Here is a 22955-nt window from a genome sequence, read left to right as displayed (position 1 = left end):
GTCCCCTTCCAAGAAAAGCTCTAAGTTGGGCCCTTTGTGATATTTCACAAACAAGTTGTACTTGCAAAGACTAATTTCCTCAAGTATCTAAAATGCTTAATTTCATTCTAATAAATGTCCAGGGTGTAAAAGGTTATGAGAAGGATGTTCTTAACTCTTTGGGGCAGTTCCTAGGTTGGAAACCACTGGACAAAACCTAAGGTGGCAGACAGTAATCATAACCCTTCACTTTTTTGCCAATGGTGTGTCATATTGAATTGATGAAATTGCCATTTTTGCACATACTTGATAATCTCTTAATAATCTATACAGACCCTTTGCTCTGACTGCAGTTTATATATCCAGGGTCCGGGGGGAAGGCTAGAGCTGGAACCTATCCCGGCTGTTATTGAGGGGGAGGTTGCCAGTCTCTTAGGGCCAACACAAAGACAAACAGATGACATTCAACCCATGCATGTCTTTGCAAAAGCACAGAGAAAGCATGAAAACTCCCCACAGAGAGACTGTAGCCAGTGGGAAGATTTATTGGACATTGTTAAGACACTTGCCAAGAAACAAAAGGTAAAAATCCAAGTGACAAGAGCCTAAATTTGTAAAGTTTTGAGTGTTTCCTGTTGTGACCTCCATTTGGGTAATGGTCAAATTTGCCAACGGGTAATATTCCTGTAACAAGGATGTAACAGCATTATGTTGATTAAAAACTTAATGCCAGGTTATTACTAATTAACAGATAATGGATGTAATTGCCAGTAATTGCATATATTTAAATAAGAGGCCAAAATCACTTTCCACATTACCCATTTTTTAAATGTCTTTTGTTGTACAAAACCTAACAATTTGGGGTTTTAGAAGGCTGTGTTTAAACACATGAAAATTGATATAAAAAAAAAAAAAATTCAGTCACACCACCCCAACTAAGAGGTAGTTGAATGTTGGACAGGGGCCACCATGTGCACCAGTCTGCAACTACATAGCCCCATATGCTGCAAGCAGTAACGTACTTTGTGCTGACACCAAATTTACCCTTAATTATGCTATTTATAATTAATGATAATCATCTATGTGAAGACACTGATCATGTTAATGATTACTTACAATAACTTTCAAATGTGATTTAAAAAAAGAATAGCAACAAAAAAATTAAATGCAACTCATTGGCAAGTGGCGCTATAGTGAGCTATTTTTAGAACAGGCCCGCAGGCTACTCATGTGGTCCTTGCGGGCTACCTGGTGCCCACGGGCACCACGTTGGTGACCCCTGGGCTAATGTATAAAACAAATGATTAAGGAAAAATAATAATATGTCAGTATTTAAAATCACTAGCTGCACTAGGGATACAAACCTAGTAGGAGGTGAGACCAAGACTTGCAGATTTAGCTGGTGACTTATAAGCTGTGAATAAAATTGATACTTTTTTCATTATAATATAAAAACATTTGTTTGATCTTTTGTAGATATAAATGTTAATTTATTTGAGTCTGTAATACAGCACAAAAACAAAATTTACACATCAAGTCACTGACATTAAAGAATACAAATAGGTCAAAGCAATAAAAATTAAAAAAATGTTTATTTGTGAACCAATGAAAGTGACTGTAATCAATGTGCTCTTCCTATCTTGAGGAAAAACTAACTTTAACGTATGGGGGGGGATATATAAAAAAAAAAGCGCACAGCAAAATATGACAGCTGGTGCCAAGCAATCATCATCACACACACTGACCTCATTGGAGGGGACAGACAGGCCAAAATGAATCCATCTAAAGCTTTAAAGTTACAAGGGTAAGGGGGTGTATGTCAACTGGTGTTTTCCCCTCCAATGAAGCTGTCCACAGTGTAGCGACGAATGCTGCTGGTCTTAACAATACAAAAATATGAGCTGGAAGCGCAGGATTGCCCCCCATACCCACCCACCCCCTTATGGCAAACGGAACACTAACAGTGGACTCAAAAGTTGAATGCAAAAGGCAGACTTCAGTGTCCTGCTTCTTGCAATTGCCTCAACTTTAAAAGTTATTAAAAAATATCAACCTACACCAGCTGTCAACTATAGCATAACAAATACCAACACTTTTCATTGGATTGTTAATAGTTAAAAAAAAAAAAAAAAAAAATGAACAAGGAAAACCTAAGATCACTCATTTCAGTAATGCACCCTTACACATTTCCAATTCCACAAAATGTTTGCGGAGTCAATTTGATGTCTGAGCACAAAATGTTAGATGACTATAAGAAATTGGCCAATTCTCCATTTTACTCTGGAGAGAGATTTGAACAAATCACAATGGTGAGGTCCTTTCACAATAAGAGCTACTAATAACTCAGGAATTCTTAAACGTCTTAGTCCCTAGAATTTACTGCAAGATTACAGTCTGTCTCCCTAACAGATCTGAGCAGATGAGGACGCCATTTTAATGAATTTACAGGAAAGCCTCCTTTTAAAACAGGCCTAAAATCTAGACAGTGCTGCAGACATCACCAAAAACATGACATGTGACATTTTTCAGACAGAACAAGAATGACAAATCATGATAGCAAAATCAGGAGCAGGGAGAACCCACTGAATAAAACTACCATCAAATGTAAGAAATAACACGGATCTCACTTTAGCAATGACCAGCAATGAGCCACTAAGCTCTGACAAAACAGTTTCTGCCCAGAAGAGCTGCCGAAAGATGTGACAGCAATAAAATCATGACCTCATTTTTGGATTTCCTAGAAAGGGACGGCAGTCAGAGGACTGTCAGTCACCACTAAAAACTTCTCTGAGGTAGCTCCCCGACCAGAGAGGTTCCAGGCTTCGGCTTTCAAACCTGAACGCATTCATATATCCACTTTCTCATAAACATACTTAACACCTTGAACCGACAAAGAGTGGGAACACATTACTTTTCTGTCTTGTTCCATTTACCCTGGGTTCCTTTGTGAGCTGGCAGGCAGAGAAAACCATCTGTGGTGACTGGGAATGAAACACTACGGTGAACAGTGAATTACACACACACACACACACACACACACATATCTCTCCCCCCCATCCAGCACACAGACACACACACAAACCACTACCAATTAGCTTATCTTTGTAACACTTTTAAACTCGAGGTCAAAAGCTCAGTGGCACAAGCTCATTACATACCATCACCTCTGCATGTAAAAACACTTTCCCTTTGTTACCATTGCTACATTCAATCAGCAAAACCTGCTGTGTGACATGTTTGGGTGGCTCAATTCCCTGCAAGAGTCAATTCACCTAAGATTTATTTACAAATAATACTTTTATCAAAATCTAAAAATAGTATTCTTTAAATTCACCCTCAAATATAAACCTAATAATGTAATGTAACATAACAATAGTTTGAATTGACTAGAGTGAAGTGACCTCAGTTCAGCTAATTTAGTACTAGGAAAATTAGTATATTTAGCTCATGATATGTTTTGACATGTTACATAGCAGCGCTTTAACACTGAATGAAAATAGTGACCACATTCTCCAGTCCCTATTTGTTGTCTGGGACTAAACCCAGCCTCAATGAGTTTGACATATAAAAGAAAAAGAAGAAAAAAGATATTCTTAATAAAACAAGTCAAACAAAAGCAGAGGAAAAGAACTTAAGACAGGTATTCTTTAACTGTAAACATATAACCATTCTAAAGCTTTGCATACAAGTCATAAAGCAAAACAAATACAAAAGAGATGTTTTATGGCCATGTTTGTTCAAAATAAAAATATCTAATTGCTACCATTTTGGTATTACAGTTTTCCTTTTTTCCCACAAGAGATAAAATTACCTCTGCAGTTTAATGTGACTTGCCTGATCAAAGTAGTTCATATCCAAACTTTCAGAGTGGAGTTGTGGGGCAGGACTTTGGCAAATTATGACCAGATGATTTCTCAAAATTGCCTGTTTGAGGAGGATTGGGTAACAAGGACATTAGCATTTCTTGTGCTCAAAAAACAAAACAGCCACTGAAGGGAAAGTTCTGGACCGAACACTGAGTGAGAGCGGACCAGGGGGAGGAGAGTTGCTATTCTCACATGGACTCAAACTCATCAATGCGCTGCTTTGTGTTGCCCTGTCGAATCTGGCGCAGTGTTTTGTATTTGTCTCGACCTGCTTTCACATTCTCGGCGTGCAGCATATCATTCTGTGTCTTCTTGGATTCGTCTCTGGCCTCAGCCAACTCTGAACTTAATGTCTGAGGGATCAAAGGAAAGAAAGCATAAGATGTCGATGAGAAGGAGGAAGGTAAAAAGGAGATGAGAAAAGAAGCACAGTAAAGAATAGAAAGAGGGACAATGTAACAGCGAGTTGATGTTGGGATACAGGAGAAGTGGGGAAAAACAAAAAAAATTTGTGCAGGTGAAAAAAAAAAAAACTAAACAAATTGGGGAGAAAATGCACCTCAATCATTTTAAAAATCTGTTGATGCTCAGCCACTTACTTAATGTCTGCCAATTTGTGGGTTTAAACTTGTTCAGTATTTATTGAACAAATCAATTGTTTGCAATGACATTCCACAGGAGTTGGCAGTCAAGTATATTTTGAGCACCTTTTTTGAGAGAGGCCAACACTGGCTGACAATGGAGACGCAGGTCTGTATGTGAATTCTTGGTATTTTCATGATTCCTACTTCTGCTTGACTGATGATAGATTCCTTTTTGCCATAGCTTCAGTACAAGTCCTGGCCTGTACAGTAGCCCAGCTTAGATCTACAGCCTTTTTAATATAATTTACATTATGAATGTGAAGTAATTTGATATCAAGTCTGATCATTTCATTACCAGTTAGGTCTGCTTTAAAGCCAGGCTACAGTCTAAGCCAGCGTATTTACTCCTGGTAAAAGCAGGAGTTCAAAGAAGAACGGACAGAGAGGTATGCCTTATCTTACCCTTATATGCCATTGCCTGGCCGGTCTTTCTTCTTTGCAACAAACCGGCTGTTAGAAAATAATATAATCTCGTTATTTTTGTTTGAGAGACGCAAATGTCTTTTGGTTCAAACGAATAAACTAAATCTATTTAGATGAATGAGATAATAAAAACTGATTTTATTTTGAAGTCAGCACCAGGTTGCCCTCCATAAGGAAGCAGCTTTTTTGTAGCTTTTTATGATAATTTTATTTAAGTGTGTGATGTGATCGGGGGAAAGGCTTTTTGTTATCGTCATTGTTCTTTTGGCAAAGATCGTTGTGGGTTATTGTCAAATGTTTAGGATATAGCCCTTCAAATGAAAATGTCAGACTTTGCTGGGAATCTTATTTGGCCTAACAGCCCATCATGTTCAACCCCTTTAACCTTACCTGCAGCTGTTTCTTGACCCTCTCATTCTTCTGAGCTTCTGTGATGCGTGCCTCTTCACTGCGGAGGTCTATCTGGCTGACGCCCTCGTTGGACAGTTCTTGGCTGGCCTCTGCATGGTTCTCATCCTGTTCATCGTGCTCGCTCTCAGCATGGCCACTCAGAGGCACTGGTACCACAGTCGTTGCCGTCTTTAGCTCCTCTTTGGTCTTCTCCAAGTCATCTAATGCTGACAGAGCCTGCATGCAAGGAACAAAGAGGAAGAATGCTGTTCCTCACGCCAAATTCACAAAAGACACACGGTCAGAGCAACATACACTCGTAGACCCTCAGTGTTAACGACACAGCTGAATTTCTGGGGCATTGCAACATCTGCTATGTGTTGCACTGAGTGTAAAGATATCATCTATTAAATACACTGCCTATAGGGTTTTCCATGCAATAAGGAACATTTTCTGTGTCCATAATGACCTGGGATATCGATGCAAATTGCCTCTTACATTAGAAAAGATTTCCTTACTATAGATTTGGGAAAGGTTTTGTTTTTGGAAACAAATGTGCCAGCTATTGTACTATAATTATTATGTTTCCAAATTAAACTAACAAAGTATAAATTAGAAGAGAGGTAGGTATAAAGTTTGACTCAGCCAAAATCGTTAAACGCGCATCCATGCGTCGCAAGTTGGGAAATTAACTAAATTTTAACTTAAAATGAACAGTACACAAAGATTATGTAAAAAGATCACAGTGGGCAGATTTAAAGGTTAAAGGTTAACTAGAGCACGAAAATATTAATATTTCTTTTCTGAAATCACCAGATATGAATTCTTCAAGACACCACTGAGATTAGTGAATAAGAAAATAAACTTGTGGAGCAGCTTCTCTCTGAGCCTGAGAGAGGGCAGAGCTCAGCCAAGTGTCCAAGTCTGCAGTAGAGAGGGACGGAGCACACAGCTCAGGTAAGGTCAAAGTTACTTTTGGACTCAACCAGACAACAGCAGTGCTCTTTCAGGTACCGGTGTAAAAACGCTCCGTAAATAAACGATCTATAAGAGTAAATTCTAATAACACTCGTAAACAATCATAAACCTGCAGAAGAGTGATCATTTCAGCTGCGCCCATAGTTCCCCATCAACTGCCATGCGTTCACCACAACAAGCTTGTTTCGTAATCGCTACCTGCTACGAAAGCGTTGCCTTACATCCGCCTAAAGCTGGATGAGCTGTTCAACCTAATGCGCTTCTTCTCATGTTCTTTCTTCAACTTCTGTTACAGTATTTAAACTAAAGTAAACTGAACTGTTAATGAGGAAATGTAGATTGCACCACATTCCTTTAACTTAAATGGAACAAGCTCTTGCTTTAATTATATTGTGGAATGACTTCACATTAGTCTATAAAATACAGATTATCAGTTAAGACTGGCCTATTTCTTAATCAAAAAAATAACTGATAAATGGACAAAAAAATCATTAGGTGCAGCCATACATAATAAGTTATTCCTATTCTTTTCAGTTTTAAAATGTATTGATAAATAGACTAAAGATGACAAATAAATTTAACGGTAAGATGAAGATGCAGTTGCATTTTGATGTCACACAACCTAAGATTACACAATGCACTGAATAATGATAAGGAATGTCATACCTTGTGCTGCCATTCTGTGGCCTCATCATCTTTCTTCCTCTTGGCTTCCTCCAGGAGGGAAATTTTAGCTGTGAATTCAGCCAGTTCAGCAGCCTATGAATAAAACAGAGATCCTGTTATTACACATTATACATTTGAAGACCTTTCAGGAAAAAAATGAAAGTTACTTTATTTTAGTATCAAAAACATTTAACAAATTAATGTACACATGTCACCCTGGATCTGCTCACACTACTAGTCAAAAACACACACCAGTTGCTCCTGGGTCTTCTGCTGGTCTGCAGCCTGTTTAGCCAGCTCTGCTTTGGCCTCCTCAGCTGCTTGTCTTTCTCTCTCCAGCCTCTCAGCCTCCTCCCTTGCCCTTTTTCTCTCTTGCTCCAGCTCCATGGCACGGCGTGTCTGTTCCTCAAGTTCTGTGGAAGAACACAAACACAAATCTAGTACACACAACTACTATATTAATTTCAATTTCTCATACTTTTTAATTCAAACCAAAGTATATCTTCTGGTAGTGACAAGTGAAATGTGATTATAGTAAGACAAAAGTGTGAAGTCATAGTCCATATACAAATACAAATAATACAAGTAATCCCCCACACATACATACACACACACAGATGGGGGAGCTGGACTACACTCACTTGGGGTTCAGGGTCTTGCTCAAGGACACTTAGACATGAGACTGGATGAGCCAGGGATCGAACCAACAACCGCAAGATTGGTGGATGACCACACTACCTTCCTGTGCCACAGTGGCCCCATCACCCAGATGAATAACAAAAGCTTAACTTTTTATATAATTCTTGTCATATGTGATGAAGTCAAAACTGGCCTTAATTTACAGTCATAGAAAAAAAATCCCTAATGTAACAGACAGAAGGAGGGAGGCAGGAGGCAAAAGCAGAAAGAAGTGAACTGAAGAATGAATGAGTGACAAGGAAAATGCATACCTTTCTGAGCCCTCATGGTCTGTTCTTCAATCTTTCTCAGTCTCTCCATGAGTTCCTCTTTCTCATACTCTATCCTCTCCTTTTCTTTCTCTGCAATCTCTCGCTTCTTTTTCTCATTTTCCAGTTGGGCCCTGATAAGTTTTGCATTTACATGTTTTAGATTACTAGAACATTGGAGTAAGAAATGTCATATATAATAGTAACATACAGTGAAACAAAATTTTGCAATCCAAGCACTTTTCTTGCCCTAAATAAAGCTGTGCCAAAGCTGTGGGACCTTTAAATAAAATAGCCAGACAGGACTGCCCTCCAGTGGAGAAGCTCTACAAGCTTCTGTCCTTTTCATTTTAATAGCAACTGCTTGCAGTGAAAAAATACAACTTTGCAAACTATCATCTAATAGGCCATGACATTCATAGGACATTCATATTGACTAGTGTGTTTGTGGATACATTTATATATATTTTCAGGAGTCAGGGAAATTGAGAATCCTTTTTCAAATTTGAAAATGACAAGATTTGTATCAGGTACTATTGTAGCACCTAATTTTCCATATGTAGCTTAAAAAGCTTGTTTCACAATTAAATAATGACTTTTATATGGACAAATCACAAACATTGGAAAGAATATACTGTACATGTGAGCATTCACAGTACCTCTCCATCTGTTTGTGGTGCTTCTCCTCCCGGGCCTGAGCCTTCATCTGCTGCACCTCAATAGTGTCAGGCTTTCTCCTCCTCATATACAACTCATGGTTACCCATACACAATGCCAAGACACGTTTGTTTATGCGCAATCGTGGGGCATAAAATACAAAGTCCTGCATGGGTAAAAAAGACAGGAAAGGTTTTCAATTATGTGAAACATGACATGTTCTCTGTATAAATGAAGCACAAACTTTAAAGTTTGATGAACTTGAAACTCACAGGTGCTTTCTTGTCAATAGGCTTGATGACAAACCTCTTGTCATTGAAAGCAATGTTTCGAATCTCACTCCAGGGGAAACCAATCTTTGGTGTCAACCTGGAAGAGAAAATAAATTCATTTTTTTCAAATTTTAGTTCACCGTTGACATGTATCGTAGTCACATACAGGATACATATAGCTGATATACAGTGCAGGATCCACTGATCAGCAACAAAATTAATACCACCTGGTGGTTTGGATGTAAAAATATTATATGGTTCTTATAAAAATACTATAAATTAATAAATTATGACATAATTATGGGTTAACCACTTGTCAGCACAAAGTGGCCAAAATCAGCTCCACCTTCAACCATTGTAGAGGCGATCTTACTCTCATCCAGTGGTCGAACAATTATCCACTACAAAGGATTGTTGTAAGACGAACACTGAACCTTTATTGAATTCCACGTTTCTCAACTGCGTCGATAAGGAGTAATTCCACATTACACATTTCCGAATAGTAATTTCACAAACACATTCACAAATCAATTCCACCGCATAAGGTAAGAAACAGTGTGCCTCCACAGCTACACACTGAACTACCTCTCTTCTAACAAGCATTCCAAAAAAACAAAAAACAACAAAAAAAAAACATTGTTTTTACAACCACTAGGTAAACAAACTTAAAAGTTAAACTTAAAAGTTAAACTTCAAAGGTAAACTTCAAAGGCAGTTATATAATGTCATCATCAGTACACTTATACATACATTTCTTAATCTAACATTACAAAATACAAAACAACAACAGAGGAAACCCTGGCTAGGCTCATACAACCATGATCACCAACGTACATTTTCCCATAATTTTTACAACCAGTACTGTTTACATTTTCTGTGATTACTTTTACGGTTGTATTTTAAGTAAAGTGTAGTTGATTTGCTTAGTAATTGCACATCACTGTGTTTAGTAATTTTCTTCTTTGACTTTACTTGGGAAGAAAACCAGGGAGCCAGCAGAAAGGCAACAGATGTTTTGATTAAATCTATCTTTTACAAAGGAAAAAAAAATCTGATCAGGAAAGACTCTCCCACAATGGATAGACAGTCTTTCCTTTCTCCACCCCTCCTGAAGTTTCCACTTCTAAAAATATTTTCTCCATCTAAAATAGTTTGACATGCATCTCTGCACAGTCTCCAACAAAGTGGGAAAACTGAAGAGTTAAGTTAGAGCCAACAATAAGATTGTCACACAAAAACAAAATGCATTACAAGAAATAGAAAGATTAGCGAGCATCATTAAACTGTTTACCTACAAGTGAACACAACTATTAAGGGTCGTTTTAATACATAACAAGACAACAATTTTTACAGTTACTGTTACATCAACTCTGCGGACTCTATTCCATTTACCATTTCTGGGCAAGTGGAACCATATTCTGTTAAAGATTTCAGACTTGTAACAATTTGACTACCCTCAATAACCTAAGTTTAAAGTGTCAAAGCTCAACAGATAATTGTTTATAATGGTATGATCAAGTCAGTCATATGTTCTTCCTTTGTCATGAAAGAATCCTCATTTTTCTAATTTTCAAAGAAGCCAAATTACAATGACCATGAATTAATATTCAAAATACTTGAAGGATAAAGTTTTTTACAGGGGTGATAAATACTTTTTATAGGAACCATTTGCTGGAAATAAAGCAGTATTTTTTTCTGACAACACCACTGTCAAGATGTCCTTTGTGAATTACTACAAAATGTATGAGACTATTTTCATTATATAGTCTCATACATTATACTACAGTGATTTTATATCATAAAAGTAGGGCAAAGTCAAAAATCCTTAGCTTTGCCTCAGACCTTGTATTACAGTACAGCTGTGTGACAAAGCAGGTACTGTAGAACAAGCGCCAATATGATGACAGAATTTGATTGCACTATGAGCAGTCGTGATTGTGACATGCTTTGCCTGGTAGATACTTTACGATTGAACAACAATTTAAATTTAAACCATTTAAAAGAATTGCTAGGTAAACTTAAAAAATATAGGGGAAGGTTTTAATTGCAAAAACAATTTTTTTATATCAATATTATGAAATGTGTCCCCAGAATTATGTATCACTTACTTTGTAAATAGCTACAAACTTATTTTTTTTGGTGTGTGCCTTACTTGTCTTCAAATTCATAGATGTTGAGGCCAAGGGCATCCACACCAAGCCATAGCTGTGTTCCCTTTTTGTTTTTGATCTGAAAGTAGTTGACTCCATACATCTCCAAGTCCTGGGCAATTTTGAGATACTCCATCATTGAGTCTTCTCTAAAAAGGAGAAACAGAATTAGAAGATTTTATATTTTTTAAATATAAATACAATGGTTAATAGAATAATTCATCTGTGTCAATTTTTAATTGTAAAACAAATGGCCACAAAACATACAATTAAAATTACTTTCTGAGAAAACTTAGTTCAGCACTTTCAGATCAGCTAAACAAAACGTTTGGCATTATTCAGTCCTTTACAATACGTAAGTGAACAAACAGGGGCACGTACTTCCATGCCGTAAGTCCAAACATGTACACTCGTAGATAAAAACTGTGTTTGACTATCACACGAGCTTTACAGTGGAGAATGGGGAAAAGAAAGTTTGACACACACCTAAGCATTCCTCTGTGTTCTTCATGCCAAGCCTGTATCCTGTCCTCCCATTGCTCTTTGGTCAGCTTGTGCTGTTCCAGAACTCTGCACAAAAACAATGACTTTTCTTTCAAAACAGGCACAGAATTGTTTCCACTGGAGGAAATAATACAAAATAAAAAACAGGGAATGACACAATTCAGAATTGAACAGATCAGGCATAAGGACCACCCCCCCCCCAGGGTTCTTTTGGTTGGTCACTTTAGTTCATAGAAGTCTTATCCTGTAGGTTGTGACATGTTTGTACCTCTGAGGCAGCAGCCTATCATGGGAAAGGTAGCCTGGCTTGTTGACCTCTTTGTTGAAGTCGCCATACTTGGCTTGGACAGCATACGAAGCCAGTAACACAGCGGTCTCTGGGGGACAGTAGTTCTCATCGTTCAGGATGGCCTCCTTCACCTGGCAGATTAAAATATAGCGAGAGAGTTGTTAAATAGGTTCGACTCAAATAATTTTCAGTTCCGTTCAATTTACAAGGTGGGGCCAAATTATGTAAAGCAAGCAGCAAGAGCAAATGACGGTAATGAATTACACGACAATCTACATTTTTGAAATGACTAAGAGTATTTAAGTTCTTTAAAGTCTGTTTACTGTTGGTCATTTGCTGTCAAGCTGTGAGCTAACCTCATCTAGACAGTTTTGATAGTTAAGTGTTTGTTGCCACTTTGTACAGTTCAAAAGGTACATTTCCATCAACTGTTTTTATGCACAGTGGAAACACCAGGGGAAAACATAACCCTAAAATATCTGAAAGGAATTTATTTTTTTATTTTTTTACACTTGGCTCAAGTGGAATTGTTTGTATATAATTAAAGCCTTCATTCGCTAACACCAACAGCAACTCTATGCCATTCCTAAACCATTTCTGTAATAATTACAAAAATAATAAAATTTAAATAAGGACTTTCAGAGATTTCTTTAAATTTTTTGTTTGTTGTTTTTCCTTGATGTGCCAAATGAAGTGGAAACATACGTTACATTAAACACAGACACTTGTGTTAAACTTCCAGTACACATCTTTTGGATGAAACTTAGTGGCTTGAGAATAACTTTTCACCTGCAGGAAGAAGAGTTTTTGGGTGATCTCCTGGATTAGCTCTTCAGAGACATCCTCAGGAAAGAATTTAGCTCTAAACTTAAATTGCAGAGGATTCTCCTTTTTCACATCCTGCTGGGTCACCTAGAAAATAAAAGACAAAAAAAAACCAACAGCATAATCACCTATCCATCTATTCCTTAGCAGATTACAGCTAGTGAGTGGCCAAGAACTTTTAGCATGTACATCTTTACATTCTACTGATACGTTTCAACAGACAAACTGCACACAGACAGTTAATGAAAGACAAACTGATTGTAAATAAAATCAAAGAATAACTTACCAAAAATTACCAAAAAAAAAGGAAGTCTTTAAATGAAAGCTAAGCATTCTGAAGGTTATGGCAAAGGAGATAAAGCAAATTGAGACTGACCTTCTTATTGAGTTTGAGCCAGGTGGGATAGCCTTTACCGTCTACATACTGTAGGCCAAAGAACCAGACCTCCCGCAAACCCACTGTTTTCACAACCTGAGAACATGATAACAGAATTAGCATTTTGGCAGATTTGAATATAGGCTATAATATTTTTTTATAGGATTGGAATAATCAAATATAACATAGGCTGTTAAATTTGAACATGCCGGACAATTTTGTAAACAGGTTATTAACTATTTGGCCCCTGGGAGATCAGGTAAACAGTAAAGATAACTGTTTATTATTGAATCATAAAAAACATCAATTAAAGAATGCAAAATAAGGAAAAGATTGAACTGTGGTAACTTTGAGATGAAAAAAAGAAAGTGCTTCTGATTCTTTACTTTAACAATGTTTAGTATGTAAATATGTACAAGAAAAGAAAAAGCAGCTAAAACTCTGTTTGCTTAATATAGAAAAGGTGTGTAGTAGGTCACCAACAAACTTCTAACATCAATGGCTTAAGCGGAAGTAGCTTTTATAAGAGTTGAAATTCATGCTTAATTGGGGCCTTGTGGCTCAGTGGGTAGACAATCAGGTTGGGATGCAGAGGGCTGCAGGATCGAATCCCACTCCACCAGGTGTGGCCCAGCCCAGCCATTAAGGGCCACCTTGGTGCTGGTCTCAAGCCCGGATTAAATAGGAGGGTTGCGGCAGGAAGGGCATCTGGCGTAAAAAAACTCATGCCAAATCAACGCGTGGAACACATTCCACTGCAACCCCTGAAGGGACAAGCTGGAACCCCTTGATCTTTGACATTCATGCTCACCTGGTCAAAGAGTTGTTTTCCTGTGGTGTTAGGTTGGATGGCAAACTCAAGCTCTGCATCCATGGTGGTCACACGAACATTGATCTAGTAAACAACAAGGTTCACATTGTTCATCATATCAAACATACGAAACCTTTACTTTGGAGACATCAGATGCAGTGCTAAAGCCTGTCCTTATCCCAAAGGTCACATTACCAATTTTTGTTCAAATATCCCAGTGACAAAAATCCATCAAAAATCAGAAACTGGTGTAAAACTGCCAGAGTAATGTTTTTCTGCCCAGCTTGGATGAATTTTGGGGGTTTTGAAGCCGCTTCAGCCAACAACACTAACTATTCAGATAAAAAAAAAAAGGCACAGTATGCTTCTCAACTCAGTCCAGGGACCTACTGTATGTCGTGTCATACCCCCATATTTCCCGTTAGTCTCTCTATTATCACAAATTGGAAAAAAATGTAACCCTGTAAATGTAAAAATTTAAGTTTCTACAGAGGTGAATTGAGGCTTGCTTAATGTGTGCTTAATCTCCCCGAAATTGACCAAAGCACCTATGTAAACTTGTCTCTCCATGTCTCCCCTTGTAGGGCAAGTAAAAAGCCTCACTTTTCAAGGTAGCCTACAACCCAGAGATCACAGAAGTGGAACAGAGAATTCTTGCAATAAGCAGACAAGCAGTTGATGGCACAGAACGAAATGGAGCTGACATCTGAGCCAGCTGACATTTTTTCTGTCACACCTACTTAAGACACTGAGCTTCAGTGAGGTTAAAACCATGAAAAGAGACACAGAGAAAAGCAAACGATGCTAAAGAAGGTGAGAAGCACAATAAGAGAATGCAAACGTACAAAGATTAGCAAGAGCGGGAAGGGAAAGAAGAAATGTACAGGGGACATAGAATGCAACAGGAAGCAAGAGAACTGATCTGGGCTGTCCTCTCGTTGAGATTAAGTTACAGTGAGGCTACCGTAAATGAGACAACCATATAAAAATGAAAAGGACGAAAAGGGACACAGAAAACAGCTGAAGCAATAAATGATCTTTCCTTTTCCCCCTCAGCAATTATACACAAAACCTCAGGAATGCTTACTTTGCATTTCTCTCCCCTCTAATTTCTACACCGTCTCATGTTTTCGTCCCCCTTTCTCTCAATATCCTTGAAATGAATAATCTATGAAACTTGTGTCTATACAGCAAAGAGCTGGGCTCCCCCATGCCACATGGAGTTCAGACCACAATGCATCTGCCTCTGTCTCCCTTTTATTAATAACTTATGGAAAGTCGCTGTACTTTTCTCCACAATATCTCACATGTACACTCTAGCAAAGCCTACATTATCATTGCAATATAAATTAATTAAACAAGTAATTTTTTAAAATATGGATTAAATTATATCCTATTTAAAAGGTGAAACTTTATTTTGTTGGAAACTGGCAACTTTTCATATCACAAAAATATTTAGATAGTTTTGCAGCTAATTTTATATTTTTAATTTCACTGCACATTGTAACAATTCAGAGGACACAGTATGACAATATTTTTTTATTCTTGGTCATGCTACTCCTGGTTTAAAAACAAAAACAAAACGACTGTAACAGGAAGTGTGCATACAAAGCTTCATAAATCAGTTCTTAGTCTGAGATTCATAAGAGTAAATCTGATACACTTTATGAACATGAACCTGCATGCACAACTCTACTGGAACTCGAAAGGAATGACTGAAATAACATTAGCTGCTTATAAAACCAACCCTAGCACTTTCAACATCATTTCAATATAGAGGCTATGGTTTTTGTTAGTTAATGCTGACAAGAAAAACATTCTTGTTATATCTGCACAGATAGAAATTTGTTAAAACAAAAAACAAAGTAAGGACTATTATCCAATTACATTTCATCTACCAAACAAATACACACGCACACAAATTGATTCATAATAAATGAAACCAGCTAATGTTACATTTTTAAATATCAGGGCAACATCTCCGTGGTATAAAGCCACATCAGCAAAATCCCGTGTTCGTGGTTTACTGACAGACTGTGTTGGTATTAAGAGAAGCTGTTTCACAAACTTTCTAAGACCCTTATAGTTATGCAGAATGTAGTGCTGAGTTGGCATTTTAAAGTGACTGTTCTATAAAATCTCCATTGCATTTTTGTTCGGGGTCTGGCTACCTTCAGCAATCAGCTGTAAAATAGCCAGCTTTTTGCTGAGTGTCTATGAAAACATAGCCAATCCACATAGCAGAGGGAGGTAGTCTTGTCTTGTATGGACCAGACGGGTAGTTAATCTTCTCTGTCTCTCGCGAGGGGGGGGGGGGGGGGCCAGACAACATGCCAAGGCACTGACACAGTTAATCACATACACTCCAACAACCGACACGTCTCAAAAGAGCAACTTTTGCAAATCTGTCCTTATATGACACTGGGCATCTGGTGACACTACAACTAGACAGACATGAATAAGTAAACCCTAAAACTATTGTAGCACTGGAGGTTTACCAAAAGCTGTTGTGGCACGTTCTGGTTGCGGTTAGTCTGACACTGTCCATTGTGATTACCATAATCACTGGCTGCATCTTCGTTAATTTCCTTCAATAACCTCATCAGCAATAATGTCAAGTTTTTTATTTTTACACATTTGCAGCTAATGTAGATGTGGTAACAGAACCCTTTTGGCTTTATTCTGTTTAATTTCACTATTAATTGGTGTGTTTTATGTCAAAATAAGTTATACATTAAATGCATAATTACTAAATATGTTTTATATACACCAAATAATTGCACATAACCAGACACACAAACTGCATGACACTTGCCATGGATGTTAAAAGCCCACTGGCTTGACTAGCAGTACCCAATGGCAGCCAATGAAAAAAATGCAATTGTACTTTACCATCTTTTTAATGGTATAGTAGGATCAAGTAAAGTGAATAGCCAACAAGTATCTCAGAGTAATAGAGTTGTGTTAAATCCATTGCTTGTAGGATTTCCATTTTGCGTGCCATTTTATGGTGTTTCTAAATCCCTCTCCATATTTCAACTGTGAAGATGAGTTCTTAGTCAGACAGACCATTTGTTAAATGTGCAGTTGTTTAGTTACTGTAAGCTGTTTAGAGGAGCTTTTCTGAGAGAGGCCTTGACAGACACACACACACACACACACACACTTCAATCAGTAGAGCTGCTAATAATGCCTGCTTGGCTCTGAGCAACAGTCTGTCCCTCCGATTTAGCCCCCAGTGGGATGGAGGGAGGAATGGAAGGGGGAATCAGAGGAAATGACGAATTGCCACTCTTTACAAACACAACCTTCACCTATTGGTAAATGCAGTGTGGGTAGCATCGCCTTACCAAGAGAACAATAAGAACAAAAATATTAACTAAAAATATAGCTATGTATGCCAAGTTTTAATCTGAAATGCTTCCAGTGATTTTACAAGCTACATCAGAGAGGGAAAGAAAGCCTTATTTAAGCTATTTGATCAGAAATCCAGCTTTTGTGTTGTTCATGAGGTTAATGGTCAAGCATAGATTGCAACCACACAACCAACCAAACATTGCAACCTCTCCCTTCACAAAACCTGTTTTCCTACCTCTTAAAAGTCTAAAGAGTTTCTCTTGAGCACTTTGATAAATTCATACCTACTCATCTTCTCTCTCAATTTTCCATTATTCACTTCATGCTGATCTTTTGAATCATTCTTTGACAATCCTTAAGTCTTCTGGTAATAATCCTCTTTTCACCTTCCCGCTGTACTTCCACATATTAACATATACAAAAACTAAAATACACAGTAGTCCCACTCTCTACAGTAAACAGAAAAACAGCCATACAAATAGAAGCCAGTGAAGGCTCGGTGGTATGCTGTCACCTTATAATTACACTGCCTCTAGCATGGCACTTTTGTGCCAGTGACTCTGGGTTATGAATTTATAAAATCAAAACAGCATCAATGTATGTTACTTTACAAAATGTACATAGATTTCATAAAATTATTTTGATTTTTACTTTTACCCTAAAACATGGGGTTAAAACATTTCAGTCTGCAGTAAGTCTGCCAACTGTGTGAGTGTGTAATCTCTAGTAGCATTATAGTAATTCTTTATTTTATTTTATTTTTTAGGGGGGTAACATTTCAACCCTAACTTTTGTAATAAAGAATGTCACCCAGCAGAGTTTGGGACAATGTTTTTGTTGACAACTGTTGTGAACTGACAAAGTTCACAACTGTTTTGGTCAACAACTGAAGTCAGATTTATTCTAGGCTGCAGACTGTTAAGACACAAAACATGAGTAAAGGCAATTCACTGTTAGTTTTAGTTTTTGGGCACTTGCCATCTATACAGCACCCACTAAAGTTATTCAATCATTATAACTGCTAAATCCCTGTCTCAACACAACATTCTCAATGTCTAAATGTGTTTATTTTGAGAAAAAAATTATGGGTAGTAAACAAAAGTCACTGTTTGCTCTCTGGGTAGGTAAGCCTATTCAGGTGTGATGACGCGTGAAAATTATAAATTGTCAAAATTCTGAATAACTTTGGCAAAATGTAAAAAACAGATTTGTTATCAACCCAGTCAATTGGTGTTTTGGCAAAGCGCTTGATCTGATACATTACCAACCTTGCACAACCACATTGTGTAATGTCAAAACTGAGAAAACTTCAACCTTCAAACGGAACTTTAGAGGATACACTCCAGTGTTAACTGTTATGCATTTCATGTCCATGCATTTCAGTGTGCAAAGAAAAAAGAAAAGAAACAGAAATTCTATAAATTTCTAATTGTTATTGCAAAAGCACTACTGGGAAAAGAAACTCAGTAACTTCCCTGCTAGCTCTACAAACTCTTACAGTTACACAACCTAGAGATTGTTTTTATGCCAAATGAGTGCTGAGGTACAAGAAGCCAATTTAAAAGTTTTGATGTCTGGCACAAATCCCTGAGAAGGTCATGTGGTTTTGTCACTGCTCCGTTTCCTTTGTTTTTTAAGTCAGTGCTTCTCTGTGACAAGCTGTACATTCACTGTCATTTATTGAAAGTGAATGTACAGTGAGCAGATATGTTGCTCTTGACAGAGCAGCCAGACTCTGCTGACCTAGTAGCTGTTTTTGGGTTGATGCCATGGTGACTTGGGACAAGAGGGAGAAGTAGAGGATGACATCAGTCCTTGGCTGCCATTCTTCTGCTTATTCTCAACACCCCCCACCACCCAAACAGCTAGAAGAAAAGTTTTTTCTTCAGTCTTCACTTGTCCCTGCAAATTTTCCATCAGATAAACTAAACTAGACTGTAGGTTTTTAAAATGTATTCAGAAAAACCAAAATAAACTTATAAACTAACAATTTCAAACACTGCTTCCTTTCAAATATCTGTGATATTTTATCTGTGTAGAGTGACAAGCGGGCTACACAACATAATCCTTCTGAAACTTTCAACTGTAAAGTAAAAAACAAAAGCAATACAATGGAATGTGTCAAGACCCATGTGTGACCTCTTCCCAAATCTGTTTGTGCTGAAAAATGAGCACAACTACAGTGTGAATGAGACAGCCATCAAGGGACAGCATCAAATTGGTTTTGTGTTGGAACTATTCACATCCTAGGACCCTGGAATTCACTACACTCTTCTAGCAACAAAGGCAGCAGTGTTGTAGTTGCAAGGCCCACAGCCCTGGCAGTTCACTTTACACTATGTCTGTTTAATTCAAAGAGGAGTATGAGGAGTAGGAGCAGCCATGAGGGTGAAAACGCCACTTCCCAGATTGCTAAAATGCAGCAATGGCAACCAACCCATTATGACAACTAGAAATCAGTTTTAAAGAGTCTGTTTATGTTAGCAGATTAGGCAGGAACAACAACTGATTCATATCATATATCCTGAGCTAGATGTGCTCCCACTTCATAAGTTGTAACACTACAACTCACTTTTTCCATTAAACAATCAAAATCAATTAGAAGTGAGTTTTTAATACGCGGCTTTACCTCCTTTAGTACTGAAACGCTGTATATCTTTATCTTATATTTTTTTTAAACAAAGAACATTTTCATGCAAATTCTAATCTAACTCCTTTCAGTCTCTTACCGGTTTTGGCATCTTTGCTTTCCTCTCCTCCTTGCAGCAGACAGCTGAGAGAGTAAATCCGTCTCAAGATGGCAACAACACCTATATCACACAACTGGAAAGTGAAACAGAAAACTTTACCATCCAGCGTACGTGAGTGGAACAATGCAAGCAGGTGCCATTTTATATAATCTACTTGTGTTTTAGTATTTTCGATGTCAGTAAAAGATTTGATAAGAAATGATAGCTTTAAATTTAATTGATTAATCTTAAATCTGGTATCTTCATATGGACAGTTTTTATATAAATGTTAATAAAGCTTTGGACAATAGAGTGTATTAAGCAGAGAGACAATGATATGGTTTCAAAAGAGACATAGAAAACAGGAAGTAGATAAATCACTAGACCCGCAAAAAATAAAAAATACCCCAACATCCACTATCACTTTCCTTAAGTGTATATGGCAAGGATTCATAAGAAAAACTACTTCTAAAAAAATATGAAAGAGAAGGCTGAAAGACAGTCATATACCTGATGTGCTGACTCATCCTAATACAAAATCTGACACAAAATGCTAGACATTTGCACTAGAGATATTTCCCCTCAATCAGCTGGATCCGTATCCTCTGCTATGATTTCATGATATGGTGCTGTCATTCATAAAATATAGTAGTCTCAAAGTTCACAAAGTGCTCAATGAGCACCATATATGCTGGACAATTGCCACTAAATGAGTGTGTTGATCACTTAGTGGGTTTGCAATCAGTTTTTATAGTCTAATTATTAAAACCCGTTGAAATTCAGTCATGTTCACTTACAAAATAAAACTGACTAAAACATCCAGTCTCGACTTGTTTTGAATTATTGCAAATGAGGTAGGGTACCGAAGTGGCATACAATTCTTGTTATGTATAACCGCAAAGTTACAAGAGGGCCGCAATATTAATCCTCACCTCACTACTTCGTGTTAAAGCAAATGCCCTGCCAATCATTTGCTATTATTTGGTTAGTTAGCACTAAAATCGTTGATCAAAAACAACATCACTTGTTTGTAGCCGTGAAGTCAGGACAGGGATTATCATCGCACAAAAATAAGCAAGTATGACAGAATAAAGTATGATACAAATCAAAGAGATAAAAGAACAATCGTGCTCCTCTGTGGGCGTCTGCACTTTACCGCGACTGAAGACGATAACTCACCCACTTGTAGCTTGTAAGCAATTCTCTAAGTTTCGTCTATTTACCCGCCGAGAGTTGGTTTCCGTTATACGGAAATTTAACGCGCTTGCTTTTTAATCAAACGGAAGTAAATAATTACTGTACTCCTGACGGAATATTGCTTACAAATAACGTTTTGTGACGGAAAATGGAAATCATAAACTTGTGGCACGACAATCCTGCATTTACTTATGTTTCTCTTCTTCCCAGTATAACGTTACTCTTCAGAGTCATAAGGTGAGCCGTTGAAAGGCTGACATTTCTAAGCTAGTGGGTGTAGTCTAACTACATAACGGGACAAGACGAGCCCTGCCTCGCTCACACATGTCAAGTTTTACAACCTTGAAACCATTAGTAATTAGCGAAAAATGTCTACATTTGCCACCAACAAGTAGTAACCAGAAATGTAACTTAAGACTTCGTAAGAGGCTAGGGTGCGTTTAATGGCCGCTAAGGAAAAAAAAACAATTTCAATCAGGGCAGCATGTATATCGTGTCGCATAAAATATGAATCGGTCGAACACGAGGACATCCGCTATAACATCCAACTTCAAGAGCTCATCTTTATTTAGGGAGAGGCAACTCACCCGGGGGGACGAAGTGTGTCTTTAAAATGACACAAACCAGAGCTTGGTATCTTCGAGTGTGACAAAATATCCGAGATGAAGACCTCGCTGTACTTCCCCTCACTTATGTCTCCGTGACTTTAGCCAAACAATTTCCTAAGAACGCAGAAAAACCGTTCAAGTCCTCGAAACCATAAGGCGATTTGGGGCGCCGCTGTTCAGCCTGCCGGAATATAATACTACAGCTTCCGCTCTCAACTTTAAAATTAAAAGCCTAATGGAAACGACAAACATCGAACATTTATTGTAATTCACGTTCACAACAAAAAATGAGCTGAATAATTCCACCGAAAACGTTTCTCGAAATAAATACACAGAACAGTGTAAGAAACCGTGGAACCTCTCAAATTTCCCCTACTACCTTGTTGCGATTCCCACCACTTGTAGCATAAATAGCTGCACCTTGTTGCTCCAATGGCTGTACGTGGTCGCTCTAAGAGCTGTAAACAAAACTTCGTTTCCCTGGCAAATGACATGGGAAACTTCAAAGCCAAACACGATAAATGTTATACGACATCAATGATGACATCAACGGTACACTTACACATTTTAAACCTTTGAAGACACAGCGACCACAGGAAAAAAAAACACACAAAACAGAACAGAGAAAACTCCCGTTTGCTCATTCATCTATAGTGTAAAGTTTCAACTGTCACAACATAAACTACAATTATATTAAAGAAAGAAACGTCAGAAATAATAAAAATGTAAAATGGAAATAATAAACCAAAATCTCTTTACCATTAGTTACATTACCTATGCTCGTGCAAACGTAGTACCACTGCTACCAAAAGCTGTCACACATGATTAACATAATTAATAGACAAATTTAGAGCTTTAATTTGATATAGTATGTTTCCAATACTATAACAAACAGTTCTCACTTCGATTTTTGTTTGCCATGTTTCCATTTTGAAGGGAAAATGCTTGGTTTCCGGCCTGTTCTTAAATTTTTATCACAAACTTGACACGTGTAATTGAGAAGATGTGCAATATGGCTGTCAGTGACAGAAGAGTGGACGCAAGTTATGTATGGGTGCATGCATGTATGCGGGTGATTTATACTATTGGGACACTGATCATGAGGGTTGACCAGAACCAAGGTCACTGACACAAAGACATTTGCAGAACATTATCAGGCAGAGGTTTCTGTTATTTTATTTTTATAACATAGGTTTGATTAATGGCAGAGCTCCCCACTCTGGTCCTCTAGGATGACTGCATATTGGCTTGATGTAAAAGTTTGGTTCATTTTGCACAGAATCACAC

The 22955-nt window shown here is 37.7% G+C and overlaps 1 protein-coding gene across 2 annotated transcripts; it reads right to left on the bottom strand.

The window, feature by feature from the left end:
- Window positions 1-508: 508 nt before the first annotated feature.
- Window positions 509-21885, bottom strand: LOC137108474 (radixin-like). Of its 2 annotated transcripts, none has more exons than XM_067493097.1 (15): window positions 21648-21885; window positions 19864-19957; window positions 13778-13861; window positions 12967-13062; window positions 12555-12677; window positions 11745-11896; window positions 11459-11542; window positions 10975-11121; window positions 8823-8919; window positions 8553-8716; window positions 7897-8027; window positions 7199-7359; window positions 6947-7039; window positions 5303-5539; window positions 509-4198 (listed from the first exon to the last, which is right to left on the bottom strand). In XM_067493097.1, the coding sequence occupies exons 2-15, from the start codon at window positions 19873-19875 to the stop codon at window positions 4034-4036; spliced, it is 1746 nt and encodes a 581-aa protein (XP_067349198.1). In that variant the 5' UTR covers window positions 19876-19957; window positions 21648-21885; the 3' UTR covers window positions 509-4033. The 2 variants fall into 2 exon arrangements, with proteins under 2 accessions (XP_067349198.1, XP_067349199.1); XM_067493098.1 differs by lacking the exon at window positions 21648-21885 and adding an exon at window positions 21043-21063.
- Between the last annotated feature and the right edge of the window lie 1070 nt (window positions 21886-22955).

Source organism: Channa argus, chromosome 23, assembly GCF_033026475.1.
Source record: "Channa argus isolate prfri chromosome 23, Channa argus male v1.0, whole genome shotgun sequence".
Lineage (NCBI taxonomy): Eukaryota > Metazoa > Chordata > Actinopteri > Anabantiformes > Channidae > Channa > Channa argus.
Note: the sequence above shows the minus strand (reverse complement) of the source record. Positions and strands in the feature narration are given on the sequence as shown.

Bases quoted from the DNA above. Each gene is read 5' to 3' on its own strand.
- LOC137108474 (XM_067493097.1), bottom strand. The intron at 11,543-11,744 runs GTACAAACATGT...GTTTTTGTGCAG, and splicing joins GATAGGCTGCTGCCTCAGAG to AGTTCTGGAACAGCACAAGC. The intron at 11,122-11,458 runs GTGTGTGTCAAA...TCTCCTTTTTAG, and splicing joins GAACACAGAGGAATGCTTAG to AGAAGACTCAATGATGGAGT.